Source organism: Ranitomeya variabilis, chromosome 2 (assembly GCF_051348905.1).
Source record: "Ranitomeya variabilis isolate aRanVar5 chromosome 2, aRanVar5.hap1, whole genome shotgun sequence".
NCBI lineage: Eukaryota > Metazoa > Chordata > Amphibia > Anura > Dendrobatidae > Ranitomeya > Ranitomeya variabilis.
Genome location: NC_135233.1, coordinates 229,697,191 through 229,715,631, shown reverse-complemented (window position 1 = coordinate 229,715,631; position 18,441 = coordinate 229,697,191). Strand labels below are relative to the sequence as shown.

Genomic DNA, 18,441 nt, shown 5'->3' with positions numbered 1-18,441 from the left:
AAGTACGTGGAGTGTCCCTCCCCGTATCCTTTCCTGCAACGTTGGATGCCAGCCCTGAGCTCACCTTGCGGGCGACGGTTCCTTCGCGTTCCGATCTCCCCCCTCCATAGCAGGCTACTACATGGAGTAGCCCTCCATCTACCTCTCCTGGAGCCAGATGCATAGCCGGACATAAATATGTATGGCATCCGTGCAGCCCCCCACTGTATCACCACTGTTATAGCGGATGACGCAAGGCGGCAGAAGCTCTCCACCCCCTCACTGACTATGGTGACGGTGGATTGAGCACCGGCCTTCCGCATCTACCGTGAATTCACTGCGGGGGCCGAGGCGCTTGGGGGGTCCTGGTCCCCGGGGTATGGGAGGTCCTCACCTTAAAGCCCGGGTCCCTGGGTGGTCCGCAGTGCGGCAGTTCAATGAAGGAGTGTGGCTTAAGAATGGCGCTAATAGCGGTCCCGGCGCTGCAGGCTGCAACCGCAGGTTTTTAAATTTAGCCCCCGGCTTTTCCCCTTCATACAGGCCGGACTATTGGCAACGCCCACCGGCAGTTACGGCCGCCCACTCTTTCTGGCTCTTCTCGTTCCCTGAGAAGCGTTCACTTCCTGATCTCGTCGGCCATCTTGGTAAACCCACAGGGCTGATGCTGCAGCGCTGCTCCAGCCTTTTTGAATCACAGCCTTCAGGATGAGCGATTTCCGTGCATACACTGCGGATCTCCCCTGGGGAGTCAAGACACAGGACCTGGGTAAGCTGCAGAAACATGGCTTAACCCTTCCCCTGTTAGTAAGCGCTCTCCTCAAGGCTATGCTATGTCTCAATCAAAGCCTCACAAAAAGTCTGGGAAGACCCGCACTGTGTTCTTCACGGCATGTACCTCTTGTAAGGTGTCATTACCCCGGGGTCACAATACTGCATTATGCACAGCTTGTGAACTGGTGACTGCTCAGGAACCACCTGTTACTGATACTGAACCCAGTGAGCCTAGTCCCCGAGTAGGCTACCTCCCTTTCCCGGTCTATGACATCTCTGGCAAAAGCGTTACGCTCGTTCCAAGACCCTTCCTCTAACCAGGGCACTATTACGGATGACGCTTCCGATGGTCAGAACCTCTCGTACTCCAGGGGTCGTACCTTGCCAAGGAGCTCTCGCTCTTCCAGGAAAAGGACTCATGCCATATCCCAGACCATCACCGGGATTCAGGTTCTGAGAGCTCCATTTCTCGCTCCCCTTCCATTGGGGCCAGTAGAGAACCTGTTTCAGAGGACGATTCTGATACGTCCCTAGATCAGGAATTTCATCACAATCAGGAGACTCTGAACTCACTGATTGAGTCAGTGAATAAGGCTTTGAAGCTTGAGGAGGAACCTTTATCTAAAACGGATCATGCCGTGTCCTTTAAGAGGACTAAGCGAGCTCACAGAGTGTTCGCCACTCATCCCGCATTTAAGGAAATCGTTGATTCTCACAAGATCCGTCCAGATAAACGATTCACAGGGCAGAAGCCCATGGAGTCAAAATATCCTTTTGCCCAGCATCCAAGAAAAGATTGTTGGCAGTCTCCCCCGATCGCGCCTGGCTACTAAATCTGTTTTATCCTCTTCAGAGGGTGCCTCTATTAAAAACCCAACCGATCGTCAGATCGACAATATGGCGCGTTCAGCCTTTGAAGCCTCAGCAGTCGCACTCTTCCCATCTTTTGTTGCTATGTGGGTGGCTAAGGCTATGACCCACTGGGCTGAGGTCTTGTCTTCAGCGGTGCTGGATACCAATTTTCCCCCCGAGATAGCAGGCCTTGCTACTCAGATAGCCAGAGCTGGAGATTTTGTAGTGACCTTGTCCCTGGATGCCACTAACTGCGCTTCTCAAGCAGCAGCAAACGCCATCACCATCTGGAGGTCCTTATGGCTCAGGGTCTGGCGTGCGGATTCTGCTTCCAAAAAGTCATTGACTTCTCTACCATATCAGAGCAGTCGCCTTTTTTGGCGAAAAGCTCGACCAATTAATTTCCGACGCCACTGGAGGGAAGAGTAAAATTTCTTCCACAACAGAGACCCTCTCGGCCCTTTCGGAACCTGCAACCACAGGCTCTGTCCCGATTTTTTCGTTACAACTCAAACTGGTCCTCTACTTCCACATCTCCCGATTCCGACCGGGCACAACGTGGAGACACTTATAAACCTTCCCCTTGATGGAAAGGCAGGATTAGGCAGTCGGGATCCAGAGGCTCCAGAACGGGCAGATCTTCCACACAAGGACTCCCTGTGGTATATGGGGAACACCCTCAAAGTAGGTGGCCGCCTGCTTTCCTTCAATGCCGCGTGGCTCTCGGTCGTTCAAGACGAGTGGGTCCGCGACCTAGTGTCCTCCGGATACAAGCTATAAGCTCTCTGAGAAAGGACGGAGTTATTATTCCGGTTCCTCAAAGCGAAAGGTTTCAAGGTTTTTATTCAAACCTCTTCATTGTTCCAAAGAAGGACGGTGCAGTATGGCCCATACTGGACCTAAAACTGCTGAACAAGTTCATCAGGGTGCGACGGTTCCAGATGGAATCGCTTAGTTCTGTCATCACCTCCATGGAAAAAGGCGACTTCCTGGCGTCTATAGACATCCAGGACGCGTACCTCCACATTCTTATTTTACCTTCTTACCAAAGGTTTCTTCGCTTCGCAGTTCAGGAAGATCACTTTTAATTCGTTGCTCTGCCCTTCGGCCTCGCCATCGCCCCCAGGGTATTCACCAAGGTCATGGCAGCTGCCGTAGCCATATTCCACAGGAGTGGAGTGGTGGTGATACAGTATCTAGACGATATCCTCATCAAAGGCCCCTCTTTCCGCACCTGCGAGGAGGCCGTGAACATCACAATAGATACTCTCTCGCCTAGGTTGGAAGATGAACTTAAAAAAAAAAAAATCTTCCCCAGTACTGGCTCAGCGAGTTTCCCTTCTAGGAATGATACTCGACTCATCCCGGGGGGTTGGTTCTTCTTCCCCCGGAAAAGATCTCAGTTTTACAGCGAGAAGCTCAGAAGCTCTCTCAGCCTCGCACTCATTCTCTGTACTTCAGTATGAGAGTTCTCGGCAGGATGGTAGCAGATATGGAGGCGGTTCCATTTGCTCAATTACACCTCTGCCCCCTACAGCATGCCCTGCTGGCTGTTTGGGACAGGAACCTGTTCTCCCTCGACCGTCGGTTCCTCCTTCCCCGGCGAGTCAGACAGTCTCTCAGGTGGTGAACAGTGAAATCCTCCCTGAATCAAGGGAAGTCTTTTCTTCCAGTACATTCGTTATTTCTGACAACAGATGCCAGTCTTCTAGGCTGGGGAGCGGTGCTCCTTCATCACACTGCTCAGGGCCGCTGTTCCCCCCAGGAATCACGTCTTCCGATCAACATCTTGGAAATTCGGGCAATCAGGTTGGCGCTCCTATTCCCTCCCTTTCTGGCGGGTCGCCCAATCAGGATTCTGTCCAACAACGCCACTGCAGTGGCATACAGGTCCTTCTCAAAAAATTAGCATATAGTATTAAATTTCATTATTTACCATAATGTAATGATTACAATTAAACTTTCATATACTATAGATTCATTATCCACCAACTGAAATTTGTCAGGTCTTTTATTGTTTTAATACTGATGATTTTGGCATACAACTCCTGATAACCCAGGTGGCAGTGCCGCATCTGTAACTTGTGGGTACAAGGGTCAATTGTAGTTGATTGTTCCCCACCCAGGGACTGCTTTAGGACGTACCATGGTCCTGTGTCCCCCAATGAGGCGTAGGAGAAATAGGGATTTATGTGTACTCACCGTAAAATCCTTTTCTCCGAGCCAATCATTGGGGGACACAGCACCCACCCTGTTAGCCTATTGGCTTTGGTTTCTGTGTTGACTTGGTTTTGACATAATGCATCCTTATTAAATGTTAAGCTCCTACTGCTTTGTTACCGAACTGGTTCACTGACAGCCAGCAGGAGGGTGTATACTGCAGGGGAGGAGCTATTCTTTCTGTATTTCTGTATTGTATTTTTTCACGGAAAAAGTCTCAGAATTAGTGGGATACATTGAAGCGTTCCAGAGCTATAACCTCATAAAGTGACAGTAGTCAGAATTATACAAATTGGCTGTCACTAAGCGGTTAAATACAATTTGATGATGTAGCCATAATTTGTTTTGTAGCTAAAAATCTATTTTTTTTTTCCTAATTCCACAGAGCGTATGAAATTGAGAAGAGGCTGAGTACGGCCGACCTTTTTAAGTTTCCAAATTTTGAGTCTATCTGTTGGTACGTTGGGAAGCATTTACTGGATACCTTTAGAGGCAAGTATTTGACCCCATTGTTTCCCGTCATTCCCCCCTTTGTCGTTCTATGAGAAGTCTCCATTCTGGTATTGAAATTCGCTGCTACTCAACAGACTGGACTGATGTGGCGCTCCCGTCTAACAATCATCAGGTATTGTGTGTGTTCTGGAATGGGAGCAACACACCTGCCTGGAAGCCTCAGCGCCCGTCATACCTGACGTCATCCCTGGCGTCATACCTGGCATCATCCCTGGCTTGCAGCAGCGTTTCTCAGCTCTCAATGTGGATATGACATGCGCTGCACAGCCTATTTAAAGGGAACCTGTCACCAGGTTTGACCAATATGAGATACGGCCACCACCTTTCAGGGCTGATATATAGCATTCTATAATGATGTATATAAGCTCCCAATCTGACCTGCAAGACAAAAAAAAGACCTTTTTTTATACCCGGTCCGGTCTGATAACTCTCTGCCCTGACGAGGTGAGAGTAAAGTACTGCATTGTGCAGGCGCTGGGGCTCTTTGACCTTTCCTGGTGCCTGTGCACTGCAGTACTTTACCCTAGTCAGAGCAGAGAAGTACGCCTGTGCAGAAGCGTGATGCTGGGGAAACTGTGTGGATGACGTAGTGACACATCATCCACAAAATACAAGAAAGAGGGCAGCATCGCAAGAATAAGGGAGGCGCCGGACCAAGAGCAGCGACACCCCTCGGACCGGACCCTCTTGCAGGTGAGTATAATGAAAGGTCTTTTTCTTCTCTTGCAGGTTGGGTTGGGGGTAGATATACAGCATTATAGAATGCCACATATCAGCCCTGAAAAGTGATGTCCGTATCTCATCGCCAAACCTGGTGACGAGTTCCCTTTAATTGTGGCATTAAAGAAGTGGATATTTGTGAAGCATACATTTTCTAACTTATATGCTTACCATAACTCTATGTATTCAGGTCTAAGAGAGAACAGAAGACACCCAGCATCTTATTTACTGCATGGAGCCAAGGCCCTGAACATGGCATTTAAAGCTTGGACCAAGAAGGAGGTGCTCTTTATTTATATACCTATTAAAGGGATTAGCCAAGATTTTCAAACAGCACCACCAGGCTTCGTTTGGTACTGCAGATCAGAACCATTCACTTCAATACTACAATACAAAGCGCAGACCTTGGAAATGAATATCCCTTTTTCAAAGGGAAAGAAATCAACACCCTTCCTATCCCAGACACTAACCTTACTAATAAAAACTTCCAAGTGTCTGCGGTTTCTGTCTCCATCTCACTTGGGTTTATTTTGCAGGCAATTATGGATCACGAGGAGGAGATTCCAGAGACAATCATTACTGTGCAGCTCATTAAGGATTTGGATCGTGAAGTCAAACTCATGGAGGTGAAGTTCCCCTGTTTACATCTCCTCCATGTGCATTGCTTCATACAATGCAACAGTCATGTGAAACACTGTCCTTTCCCCTGCAGGACATCTTCCACCAAAACATTGAGAAAACTGGCAGTCTGCTGGGTATGACCCGGAGTCCTATCACTGGCACGTCCTCTCCTGTCATGTCACTGCTGGCCAAGAATTCCAAGAAGAAAGGTCTTAAAACCAACGAACTGTTAAGGAAAGTAGGAAGAGGTCACCAGGGAGATGAAATGAGCCCCGAGCTCTCTGACCTTCACGGGAAGACCTTGATCCCTAAGGAAGAAATGGTAAGCTTTTTATTCCAATATATCTATAATTAAAAAGCAATAATCCACAATTTTTTACCCTTTTCACAAAACTTCATACATGTAAAACATATTTGCTGAGGATTTGACATGTAGACGTACCATGAAAGAGGAACTAAAAGGTTTTTCTTTCTCCTTTGTTTTTTTTTCTTTCGCCTCGCAGTTGCGAAGATCTTGGCAATCAAATATTTTGCACCTAATGAGTTAACTTTAGTTGTTAAACGGGTATTCCCAACTTCAAGATCCCAATATGTAGTAGGAATAATAATAATATAATAATAATAGCAAATACCTCCAATTAGAAATGTAGTATAGTTTATCTAATTCGCTATCTCTCTTTCCTCATATGCAGGCATTGCAGGACCTTAGGTATCCATGGTTACGACCACTGATGTAGTAAGTTAGTTAGCTAGTAACCAGGGCTGCCACTAGGAATTTCGGGGCCCCATACTGGCAAAATTTTCGGGGCCCCCTTAAGACTCCGCCCAGGCTCCACCCTAGCCCCGCCTCCACCCCTCGAACCGTCCACAGCCCCACCGCTGTCTCTTGGAAAAACTCCACTTCTCACCAATCACACATTAACAGTTCCCATCACAAGATCACACACATAGCCAGCAGATTTTGTTTTGGCCAAAAGGTTTTTTTAATCTGCCACGACGACAAGGTAGACTCTTTTGGCCGGGCCCTACTCTAACTTACTAAACATTTGTTAAAATATGCAATACAATTTAGGTATATTTTTATTTATTTTTCAACTTTTCAAATGACCAATAATACCACATACAAGGGACAAACACCACAACACCATGACCAGACACCATATTATCACCACATAGTGACCTATAATACTATCTACAAGGAACAAATACCGCCACACCATGTGCAAACCCATATTACCACCACAGTGACCGAACAATATCACATACAAGGAACAAATACCACCGCAGCATGTCCAGACCACATATTACCACCACACAGTGACCGAATAATAGCACATACAAGGAACAAATACCGCCACGCCATGGCCGGACAACATATTACCACCACATTGTGACTGAATAGTACAATTCAGTCATCAATCATTAATAAAAAAAAAATATACTATCACCATAAGTGCCATTATACACAGGAGATGTGTACTTAGTGTACAGTGTCTGTGTACAGGTAATACAGTGGTCACCTGTGCCATTATACACAGGAGCTCTATATATAGTGTCAGTGTACAGGTAAAACAGGGATCACCATTGACATTATACACAGGAGCTCTGTATATAGGGTACAGTGTACATGTAATACAGTGATCATTAGTGACATTATATACAGGAGCTCTGTATATAGTGTATAGTGTACAGATAATATAGTGATCACCAGTGACATTATAGACAGGAGCTCTGTATACAGTGTATGGTGAGAGTGTACAGGTAACATAGTGACTCACCAGTGACGTCTCTAGCTGAAGTCCTTCATCTTTGCATTTCTTTTTAATCCAGCGCAGACCGCCATCACTTCTTTCAGCCAGGACTCGTCTCTGCATAAAATAACACAGTTATCTAGAGCACCGCTTCCAGAGCACATTCCCCACTTTTTCCCTTTCTTCCACAATACACATCTGAATACAGACGTTCACCCACCATTCATATATAATTGGTTATTTTGCAACCCACCATTCCAAATATAAATTATAATCCGCCACTGTGCCCCCACTATCTATACATAGCCACTTTCCCCATTTAACATATAAATTAATTAGCACCTATACTCTTTCCCCCAATTTATTTCCAGTCACTTTATCCTCAACGACCCCACTATGTACCTGCCGCTCTAACCCTTACCCCGATTCATTACACTGTGTTCCAAATTATTATGCACAAAGAGTTTAGGAGTGATAAGGTTAGAATTTTTTTGTTTGTCATTTAAACTCATTGATGGTGATGTGTGTCAGGGCTCTTTATATCACTGAAAGCAATTGCAGATACCTGTGCAAATTAGTTTGGCAGGTGTGTCCAAATAAAGGCAAGACTACTTAAGAAGGCTGTTCCACATTATTAAGCAGCCTACATTTTTTGCCAAAATGGGAAAGAAAAAGGATGTGTCGGCTGCTGGGAAGCAACAAATTGTGGAGTATTTAGGTCAAGGCATGACTACAATCAACATTGTCAAGACACTTCATCGTGATCATCGCACAATCAAGAAGTATGTAGCTGATTCCCAGCACACACGTGTGCGTGCTGATAAGGAAAAATTGAGGACTCTTTCAAACAGGCAATTGCGTAAGGTTAAAAGAGCAGCTGCAAAAATGCCTTGTCATAGCAGCAGACAAGTTTTTGAAGCTGCTGGTGCCTCCAACGTCCCCAGAACAACAAGATGCAGGGTCCTTCAGAGGTTTGCAGCTGTGCGTAAGCCATCCTGTCGACCACCTCTATCCACTGCACACAAGCAGAAACGGCTCCAGTGGGCTAAACGATACATGAAGACTGACTTCCAAACAGTTTTGTTCACCGATGAGTGCCGTGCAACGCTCGATGGTCCAGATGGATGGAGTGGAGGATGGCTGGTTGATGGACACCCCATGAGAACACGGCTAAGGCGCCAACAAGGAGGAGGTGGAGTAATGTTTTGGGCTGGAATCATGGGGAGAGAGATTGTCGGCCCCTTTATGATCCCTGAAGGGGTAAAGATAAACTCCATAATCTATGTGGAGTTTCTAAAACAACACTTCCTGCCATGGTTCAAGAGGAAGAACCGTGCTTTCCGCAGCAAGATCATTTTCATGCATGATAATGCACCGTCTCATGCTGCAAAAAACACATCTGCATCTCTGGCTGCTATGGGCATAAAAGAGGACAAACTTATGGTGTGGCCACCATCTTCCCCTGACCTCAACCCCATTGAGAACCTCTGGAGCATCATCAAAAGGAGTGTCTATGATGGCGGGAGGCAGTTCACATCTAAGCAACAGCTCTGGGAGGGTATTCTGTCCACATGCAAAACAATTGAAGCAGAAACCATCCAAAAACTGACAAATTCAATGGACATGCAAATTGCCTCTTCTGAGAAAAAGAGGACTTAACTCTATAGCGCCACCTGTTGGAAGTAGCGATCCTACAAGTCACAATCAACCCTCTAACGAGTCGTACAATATGACTAGGGGTACTGTCACACAGTGCCATTTTGATCGCTACGACGGCACGATTCGTGACGTCGCAGCGATCGTATGATTATCGCTCCAGCGTCGTAGACTGCGGTCACACGTTGCAATCACGGCGCTGGAGCGATGCCGAAGTCCCCGGGTAACCAGGGTAAACATCGGGTTACTAAGCGCAGGGCCGCGCTTAGTAACCCGATGTTTACCCTGGTTACCAGCGTAAACGTAAAAAAAACAAACAGTACATACTTACATTCCGATGTCTGTCCCCCGGCGTCTCAGCTTCTCTGCACTGTGTAAGCACAGTGGCCGGAAAGCAGAGTGGTGACGTCAGACGTCACCGCTGTGCTCGCTTTCTGGCTGGCCGGCGCTCACAGTGCAGAGAAGCTGAGACGCCGGAGGACAGACACCGGAATGTAAGTATGTACTATTTGGTTTTTTTACGTTTACGCTGGTAACCACGGTAAACATCGGGTTACTAAGCGCGGCCCTGCGCTTAGTTACCCGATGTTTACCCTGGTTACAAGCGAACACATCGCTGGATCGCTGTCACACACAACGATCCAGCGATGTCAGCGGGTGATCAAGAGACGAAAGAAAGTTCCAAACGATCTGCTACGACGTACGTTTCTCAGCAGGGTCCCTGATCGCTGCTGCGTGTCAGACACTGCGATATCGTAACGATATCGCTAGAACGTCACGAATCGTACCGTCGTAGCGATCAAAATGGCACTGTGTGACAGTACCCTTAGGATAAAAGCCAAATCAGTATCTCAATTCGCAGACACGGTGTTTCGGGCTGTTGGCCCTCGTCAGTGCGAAGCATGAGAACTGATTTGGCTAGGTGAGAGGCTCTAGACTGGGGTCTAAGGGGTATCGTTTCTCCTTATGGAGAGTGACATACCATCTCTGACTTGTCAAGGTAAGGAGGCTTATTTGCCGTACAATGCTCCTCTGGGAAATTAAATATGCAAATTGCCTCTTCTGAGAAATTCAGTCAAATTCAATGGACGAGAGAGTTCAGAAGCTTTTTTCGAACAAGGGGTCCTATGTGCAAATGTAACATCACCTAGAATAAAGTCTTCACTTGAAAACTGTTTGATTTCATTTTGTAATAAGCTGATAATGCTTATAACTTCACAATTGACCTTTTTTTTTTGTTCAAAATAAAAAAAAAGGTTGAATAATTTGGAACATGCATTTTGAGTGTTTGGTTTTTTTTTAAAAAAAGATACTGTTTTCATAGGCAGTTTGTTCCAAAACATTGCAATTATACTAGAATAGTAGATGACTGGAAAACAACAATGACTGCAATTCAGGTAGGTAATTTAGAGAAAATATGAGGAAATATCATTTGCATAATAATTTGGAACACAGTGTATAGTTACATGCCCCTTCTGCCTCAATTCATTGTCATGTCTTCTCTCTCTCCCACCCTCTATTCATTATCAACTGCTCTTCCCCACCCTCAAAATTCATTATTTGCTCTCCCCACCTTCAGTACACCATTTGCTCTCCCCACCCCCACCTTCAATTGCTGTCCACCGTCCCTCACACTCACTTGATGTGCAGTCTGCATCACCCCCACTTCATCATTTGCAGTCCACCTTACTTCATCATTTAGTCCCCTATCTCCCCTTCACTTCATCTGCAGTACCCCTTACTTCATCATTTGCAGCCCCCTATCATTTCATCATGTGCATCACCCCCTCAAACACAATTCATCATCTGCAGTCTCCATCACTCCCACATCATCATTCGCAGTCCCCATCACCCCACTTCATCATTTGCAGTCCCCATCATTTGCAATCCCCATCACCCCCACCTCATCATTTCCAGTCCCCATCACCCCTGCATCATTTGCTGTCCACATCACCCCCACATCATCATTTGCAGTCTTCATCACCTCTGCATCATCATTTGCAGTTCACATCACCCCCACTTCACCATTTGCAGTCCCCATCACCCCCAAATAATCAGTTGCAGTCCCCATCACCCCCACATCATCATTTGCAGTCCCCTATCCCCCCTTCACTTCATCTGCAGTCCCCCTTACTTCATCATTTGCAGCCCCTATCATTTCATCATGTGCAGTACCCCCTCAAACACACTTCATCATTTGCAGCCCCCTATCACTTCATCATGTGCAGTACCCCCTCAAACACACTGACATCATTTGCAGCCCCCTATCATTTCATCATGTGCAGTACCCCCTCAAACACACTTCATCATTTGCAGCCCCCTATCATTTCACCATGTGCAGTACCCCCTCAAACACACTTCATCATCTGCAGTCTCACTCCCCCCCCCCCCCCCCCCCCATCTCACCCATTTAAAAAAACAAAAAATGTTTTTTATACTTATCTCAGTCGTTCCCGGGGCGTCTAGTGTTTTCAGCAATGAAGCAGCAGCTAGAATGTATGGGCTGCTGAGTGGACCTGACAGGAGCCCATACATTCTAGCACCTTCACTATTGAGATTGCTAGAATGTATGGGCTGTAGCCAGGACCTGCAGGGAGCCCATACATTCTAGCTACAGCCGAGCAGGAGCTACGCAGCCGACTAGGTAAGATGGCCGTGCACAGCTCCAAAAAGGCTCCCGGGCCCCAGCGCCGACGTGTGCGCTGCAGTGCACAGTATTTTAGTGTACGATGGGGCCCGATCAGTAGAAGCACAACAGTGGGGCCCCTGATCTGCGGGCCCCTCTGTGTACTGCTGCTGACCGGGCCCCATACAGCAGTAAGGGCAGTAATGCCCTGATGGCAGCCCTGGTCATAACCATGGATACCCAAGGTCCTGCAATACGTGCACATGAGGAAGGAAACATAGTGAAGCAGAAAAACTACACTACAATCTTAATTGGAGGTGTATGCTAACATTATCATAATTACACCTACTACATATTGGGAGAGGATCTTGGAGATGTGAATATGCCTGGGGCGTGTACTTTTGACTCCTGTATGACAGTGACCAATCATAAGCAGGCAGCAACATAGAAGTGCAGAAGGGCCTATGATGTCATCAGGGTCACATGACCTGAGTCTACAGTTGCTTGCTCCTGGAGTTTGCTGCCTAAGTAAGTAGAATGTCAGTGCGTAGTTAGGCTGCATACTCCGCCTATTGGGACCTGTTGATTCAGATCTTGTTACTCCATGTTCTAGCTGGAGAAGTGTACTGTCAGGGAAGAAAGCTTTGCTATTAAGGTTGCATGGCCGGCATATTTTGCTCTGAAACCCTGTGTTTCACAGAAAATGTGTTTAAAAGCCAGCCAGGGACCATAACATTCGGTTAAGGCTAGTTTCACACATCAGTTTTTTGTTTTCAGGCTAAATCCGGCTAATTTGTAAAAAACTGATCCGACGTAAATTGTGAAAAACTGATGGGCCGGAGCCGCTTTGAAAACCGGATCCGGGCGCCGGATTCATTGTTTCACACCTCCGTTTCATGTGTTTTTGGCTGATACCGTCACTGTGCGTTTTTTCCGCCGGACAAAAAAACGTTGCAGTGGACGTTTTCTCCGTCCGCCGGAAACGACTATTTGGACGGATCCGGAAAAAAACAGATGAAACGTCTGGCCATCAGGCACAATCCGGCGCTAATACAACTCTATGGGAAAAAAACGGATCCGGCGTAAAAAAAAAAAAAGGATCCGTTTTTTCCAAAAATTGCCGGATTGTGCCTGAAACAAAAAGCCTGATCTGTGAAAGTAGCCTAACTAGTCTGCAGCTGGACGCCGGTGGATTCTCCTTACTCTGCGCCCCTGGAGTGACCTGTCTGTACACACACATGTAGGGAGAAATCAGTCATTCAAGCGGAATGTGACGTGGAGAAGCCTCTGCCTTGGATTAGTCACCTCGGAAGCATGGGCCCCGGTCAGCTTTAGTATATTTTCTCCTTCGCCACATTCAGTGTAGAACTTATCTGCCTGAAATAACCGCACACGACTGATTTATGCGGCCTGTAGTCTGAGCAGCATGAATCGGTTGCTAAGTTATCTTTAATTTTTCATCAGTGTGACTCTAGCTTATAAGAGGGGTCTCTATTTGCCGTCTCCTACTTCTGCTTTGGTTTGACAGACCCCATTATAAATCAATAGGGTCCATTATCTGATCTGCTTCTACAACAAACCAAAGACTTAAGGTACCGTCACACTCAGCGACGCTGCGGCGATATAGACAACGAGCCGACCTAAAGTAGATCGCTGGAGCGTCGCTGTTTAGGTCGCTGTAGAGACGTCAAACACAGCAACTCCAGAACGATGCAGGAGCGATCCAGTGACGTAACGGCGACTCACTTCTCGTTCTTGCTGGTTGTTAGCTCCATTACATCCATTGTTAGCGTTGTTGCTTTTGATGTCAAACATGACGATACACGCCGACCTGGCGATGAAATAAAGTTCTGGACTTCTAGCTCCGACCAGCGATGGCACAGCGGGATCCAGATCGCTGCTGCGTGTCAAACACAACGAGATCGCTATCCAGGACGCTGCAACGTCACGGATTGTTGTCGTGCTCTTTGCAAAGTTGCTGAGTGTGACGGTACCTTAAGTGAGATTCGTTCCAAACTTTTAGGAAGACGACGACCTCATGGACGACCTTGATGAAGAGTCTGATGGCTGCTTACTGGATTCAGAATTGACCGAGAGTAAGCTGTGTCTGGTCCTGTCCAATGGTGCAAATGTGAGGTTGGTGAATTTTACTTTTTCTGATAATCCTATGAAGTTTCAATGTAAAAGGAATGGTGAAATATGGGTGTCACTTATAGAACCACTTTTCTAGACTTTTGTAGACGTCGCAGCTCCATCAGCCGAGAGGCCATGTTGTGAGCTGTAATTACTGGATAATCCCCAATCTAATTTTACAAGGTCTTTTGTCACCCTCCTCATTGTAATTTGTTATTATTTTTTATTCTAGTGGTAAAAAGATCCGCGTAGGAGCAGGCAGTAGGCGTCATGGGACTACCCTAAAAACCCCTAAAAGTGAATCTCTGGATCCAGAACTTTTGCCCAGTGACCCTTTCTTCATGGACTCTGAAGATGACCTTCAAATTGATGAGACACCTCGTAAAGAGAGGAAGTTGCCTCCTCCGAAAAGAAAGCTTCATAGTGTGTACCCAATGCCTACCTCAGACTGCTAGATCATTATTATTAGAGTACCATTTATTCCATGGCATTCTACTATGAAAAGTGATATACATAACAAAAACAAGTACAATAATCTTGGAACAAAATGAGTCAGTGCCTGGTACAGGAGGAGAGAGGACCCTGCCTGCGAGGGCTCACAGTCTACGAGACGTGCTCAATCCATATGTAGTGATGCTGTGGGAATTCGTATTAGTAATTTCTTGGCTCCCACCATCCCAGAGGACAGTCCAGTCCATAGGCAATATCTGCCATTAGAGCTTAGCCAGAGTACCACATGATCTAGAAAGGAGACCCTTTAATCTAAGCCTGTACAAATCCTTTATTTTTATTTTTTTGCAGAGTTCCCTCGAAAACTACCAAGAGCAAAGCCATGTTCAGACCCCAATCGGGTGCGGGAGCCTGGGGAGCTGGAGTTTGACGTGGAGGTAAATGAGCTACTGCTTGGTATTGGAAACGCGTTGTGTGTAATATTCTTAGTCTGAAACTGTGTTCATGTACTAGGAGGATTACACCACAGACGAGGAGATGGGAGACGCTGACGGAGACCAACTTGGCGCTAGCAGTGGAGGAATATTGGACCTACTGAAGGCCAGTCGACAAGTCGGAGGCCCAGACTATGCCGAGATCGAGTAAGGCGATTGTATTCTGCTGCCATTTAATTCTAGTTACCTATATTTACGTGCTGCCTTTTAAAAGAGTATTCCCATTTTCTCCTTCGCCTCTTTGGGGGACACGCCATGGGTGTATGCTGCTTGCCACTCGGAGGCTGACACTAAGTTAACACGAAAAAAAGTTAGCTCCTCCTCTGCAGTATACACCCTCATGCTGGCTCCCAGAGAACCAGTTCTTGCTTAGTGTCCATAGGAGGCACACGGATTGGTCTGCTATTCAGACCAAAAACTCTTTATTATTTTAATTTTTACATTTTTACAATTGTTCACATTTTTTATTTTATTCTTTTACAACGGAAGAAGGGGCGACAGATCCTTTCAAGGCTCCGATCTCCCCGAACCATCAACAGGCGAGCACGGAGAGTGTTGCCTCTCCGTATTCTCTTCAGCGACGTGGGATGCCACGCCTGAGCTGATTCTTAGGGGCGATGGGTCCCTTCAAGGCCACTGATCTTCCCACAACTTGAACAGACGAGCACATGGAGTGTCGCCTCTACATATCCTCTACCGCAGCTAGGCCTATTGCCAGACATTCAGCCTTGTCCCATCCTAGGTGATTAACCCTTTGGATGTAAAGAGACACACCTCATGGTATCCGAGCAGCCCCCGCTGCACCACCACTGTTAAAGTGGATGGTACAAGGAGGCGGACAGTCCCTCCAACCTCCCTTCTAAAGGGATGGTGGATTGAGGGTTTCTCCCTTATCCCTGCACCGTCCAAACCAGCAGCAGCACAGGAGGACCTGCAGCAAGCTGCCTTACCTGCCACCGGGCAGCTTCTCTGGGTAAGTGCTGGGGCTGGAGAGCTCCTTTCAGGCGGTCTGGGGCAGCGCTGGTTAAGGGGGACCCATTTTGACTGCAGGGACGTGCATTCGGCCCCTTCCTGCATCGGCGCCGGCTGGCGCCGCAAATTTAGTCCCCGGCTTCGGCCCTGTACTAGGCCGCAACCCCTATCTCCGCCCAAGCGATGATGCAATGCAGAGGTCCCGCCCACCAGTCCTGGCGATTCTCGTACAGCACAAGAAGCGCCTCTGAGATCTCGGGGGCCATCTTTCTCCCCCCAGACCGCCTCAGGACACACTAACTGCCATCAGGACCTGCAGCAAGTGTTCTCAGCACAGGGGCCACGCAGGAGGAGCGGGGACACGGACCTGGGTAAGGGAGCGCTGCATTATACATCCACCTCCTTGCTGTAACCCCCTTTTCTCAGCAGTATCCCTTCTCGGCAGCCCCTAATATGATAGGGTCACATAGAAGGGTACATCATGTTCCAGCCTAAGGCATCTAAAAAGTCTAACAAGACTATGGCTGTATTCTTTACTTCATGCTCCTCCTGCCAGTCTGCATTTCCTAAGGCTCAGCAATGCCTGTGACCCCAACTGCGCTCAGGAGCCCTCTGCCGCCACCGAGCCCAGTATGCCTACTCCCCCTGAGTGGGCTTCAACACTGTCTCAATCCATGGCTTCTCTGGCCAAAGCGATTGAATCCCTCCGTGATCCTACGGGGGACCTCAAACTTCTAAACAAGTTTGTTAAGGTCCATCATTTCCGCATGGAATCTCTGTGTTCAGTTATCACTTCCCTGGAAGAAGGGGAATTCTTTGCCTCAATCGACATCTGAGACGCTTACTTGCACATTCCAATTTTTCCCCCTCACCAGAGATTCCTGCTCTTCGCCATTCGCGAACAGCATTTCCAATTCACGGCCCTGCCCTTCGGCCTTGCTACTGCCCCCAGAGTGTTCACAAAGGTCATGGCGACCGTCTTGTCCTTCCTGCACTCTCGGGGCGTGATCGTTCTGCCCTATATGGACGACCTGTTGATCAAAGGCCCCTCCTTCCACGACTGCGTGGAATCCGTTCGCATTACTTGCGATACCCTTTCTCGCCTGGGCTGGCTGATAAACTTAAGCAAATCCTCTCCGGTCCCAGTCCAGCAGATCTCTTTTCTAGGAATGTCCCTGGACTCGTCTCGGGGTTGGTAATTCTCCCTCCAGACAAAGTCTTAGCCCTTCAACAAGGAGACCGAGCGCTTTGTCAGTCTACCCCTCACTCCATCCGGTTTGCAATGAGGGTACTAGGAAAGATTGAGCTGTCCCCTTTCCGCAACTGCACCTTTGTCCCCTTCAACATGCCCTTCTGGCAGCTTGGGACAGAAACCCTTTCTCCCTCTACCGAAGGTGCCGCTTATCCCTGCAGGTCAAACAGACACTCAGGTGGTGTACATTGAACTCTTCCCTCAATCGGGGGATATCCTTTCTACCCGTTCAATGGCTAGTGGTGACTGCCAATGCCGGTCTTTTGGGCTGGGGAGCTGTGTTCCGACACCACACTGCTCAGGGCCGCTGGTCAGTTCAGGAATCAAAGCTACCGATCAATGTTCTGGAGATCCGTGCTATTCGGCTGGCCCTGCAGCACTTCCATCATCTTCTGGCAGGTCACCCCATCCGTATCCAATCAGACAATGCCACAGCTGTTGCATACATCAATCATCAGGGGGGTACCCGCAGCAGGACTGCCATGTCCGAGGTAACTCATATCTTTCGATGGGCAGAGAACAACCACTCGGTTATCTCAGCGGTACACATTCCAGGAGTGGAAAACTGGACGGCGGACTTCCTCAGCTGGCAGGGTCTCACTTCGGGGGAGTGGGAGCTCCATCTGGAAGTCTCCTCCCAGATCTGTCTTCGCTGGGGAATCCCAGATGTGGACCTCATGGCGTCCAGACTGAATGCCAAGGTTCCCCAGTTTATAGCGAGGTCTCGAGATTCAAGAGCCATCGGTGTCGACGCTCTGGTTCTTTCATGGCGCCAATGCCGCCTTCCGTACATTTTTCCTCCTCTACCGTTACTCCCCACAGTAATCAGGAAAATCAAGGCGGAAGGAGTACCAGTGATCCTGGTTGCCCCGATTGGCCTCACCGCTCGTGGTTCGCAGAGTTAGTACGCCTCGTCGCCGACATACCCTGGAGACTGCTGGATGGGCCAGATCTGCTCTCCCAGGTCTCCATCTACCCCCAGTACTCAGGGGCCCTGTGTTTAGCAGCGTGGCCGTTGAATCCTTTGTCTTAACCCAGGCAGGTTTTTCTCAACAGGTCATTTCCACCATGGTTAGTGCCTGTAAACCCTCATTGGTACGCATTTAACATCGTACTTGTAAGCCATTTTTTGCTTGGTGCAAGGATCGTGGCCTTTTTCCTCTCGTCTTCTCAGTTCACACCATTTTAGAGTTCCTACAGGTCGGTATGGACTCCGGGCTGGCACTCAGCTCTCTCAAGGGCCAAATCTCCCCTCTATCTGTCTTATTTCAGAGACGCATCTCGTCAAGACTCCAGGTTAAGACTTTTCTTCAGGGGGTGTCACGTGTCGCTCCTCCCTATCGCATGCCTTTAGAGCCTTGGGACTTCAACTTGGTGCTAAGTGCCCTTCAAGAACCGCCCTTTGAACCGCTTCAGGACATTTCGCTGGTC

General features: G+C 47.9%; 1 protein-coding gene across 1 annotated transcript in view; it reads left to right on the top strand.

The window, feature by feature from the left end:
- The window catches only part of PHF8 (PHD finger protein 8), a 67,840-nt gene that overhangs the window by 24,457 nt on the left and 24,942 nt on the right, over nt 1-18,441 (top strand). Inside the window, exons 10-17 of the mRNA XM_077283910.1 lie at nt 4,208-4,314; nt 5,246-5,337; nt 5,592-5,681; nt 5,768-5,998; nt 13,733-13,845; nt 14,075-14,265; nt 14,644-14,729; nt 14,806-14,933. Coding sequence (XP_077140025.1) covers nt 4,208-4,314; nt 5,246-5,337; nt 5,592-5,681; nt 5,768-5,998; nt 13,733-13,845; nt 14,075-14,265; nt 14,644-14,729; nt 14,806-14,933 — 1,038 coding nt within the window. The remainder of the gene's footprint in view (nt 1-4,207; nt 4,315-5,245; nt 5,338-5,591; nt 5,682-5,767; nt 5,999-13,732; nt 13,846-14,074; nt 14,266-14,643; nt 14,730-14,805; nt 14,934-18,441) is intronic.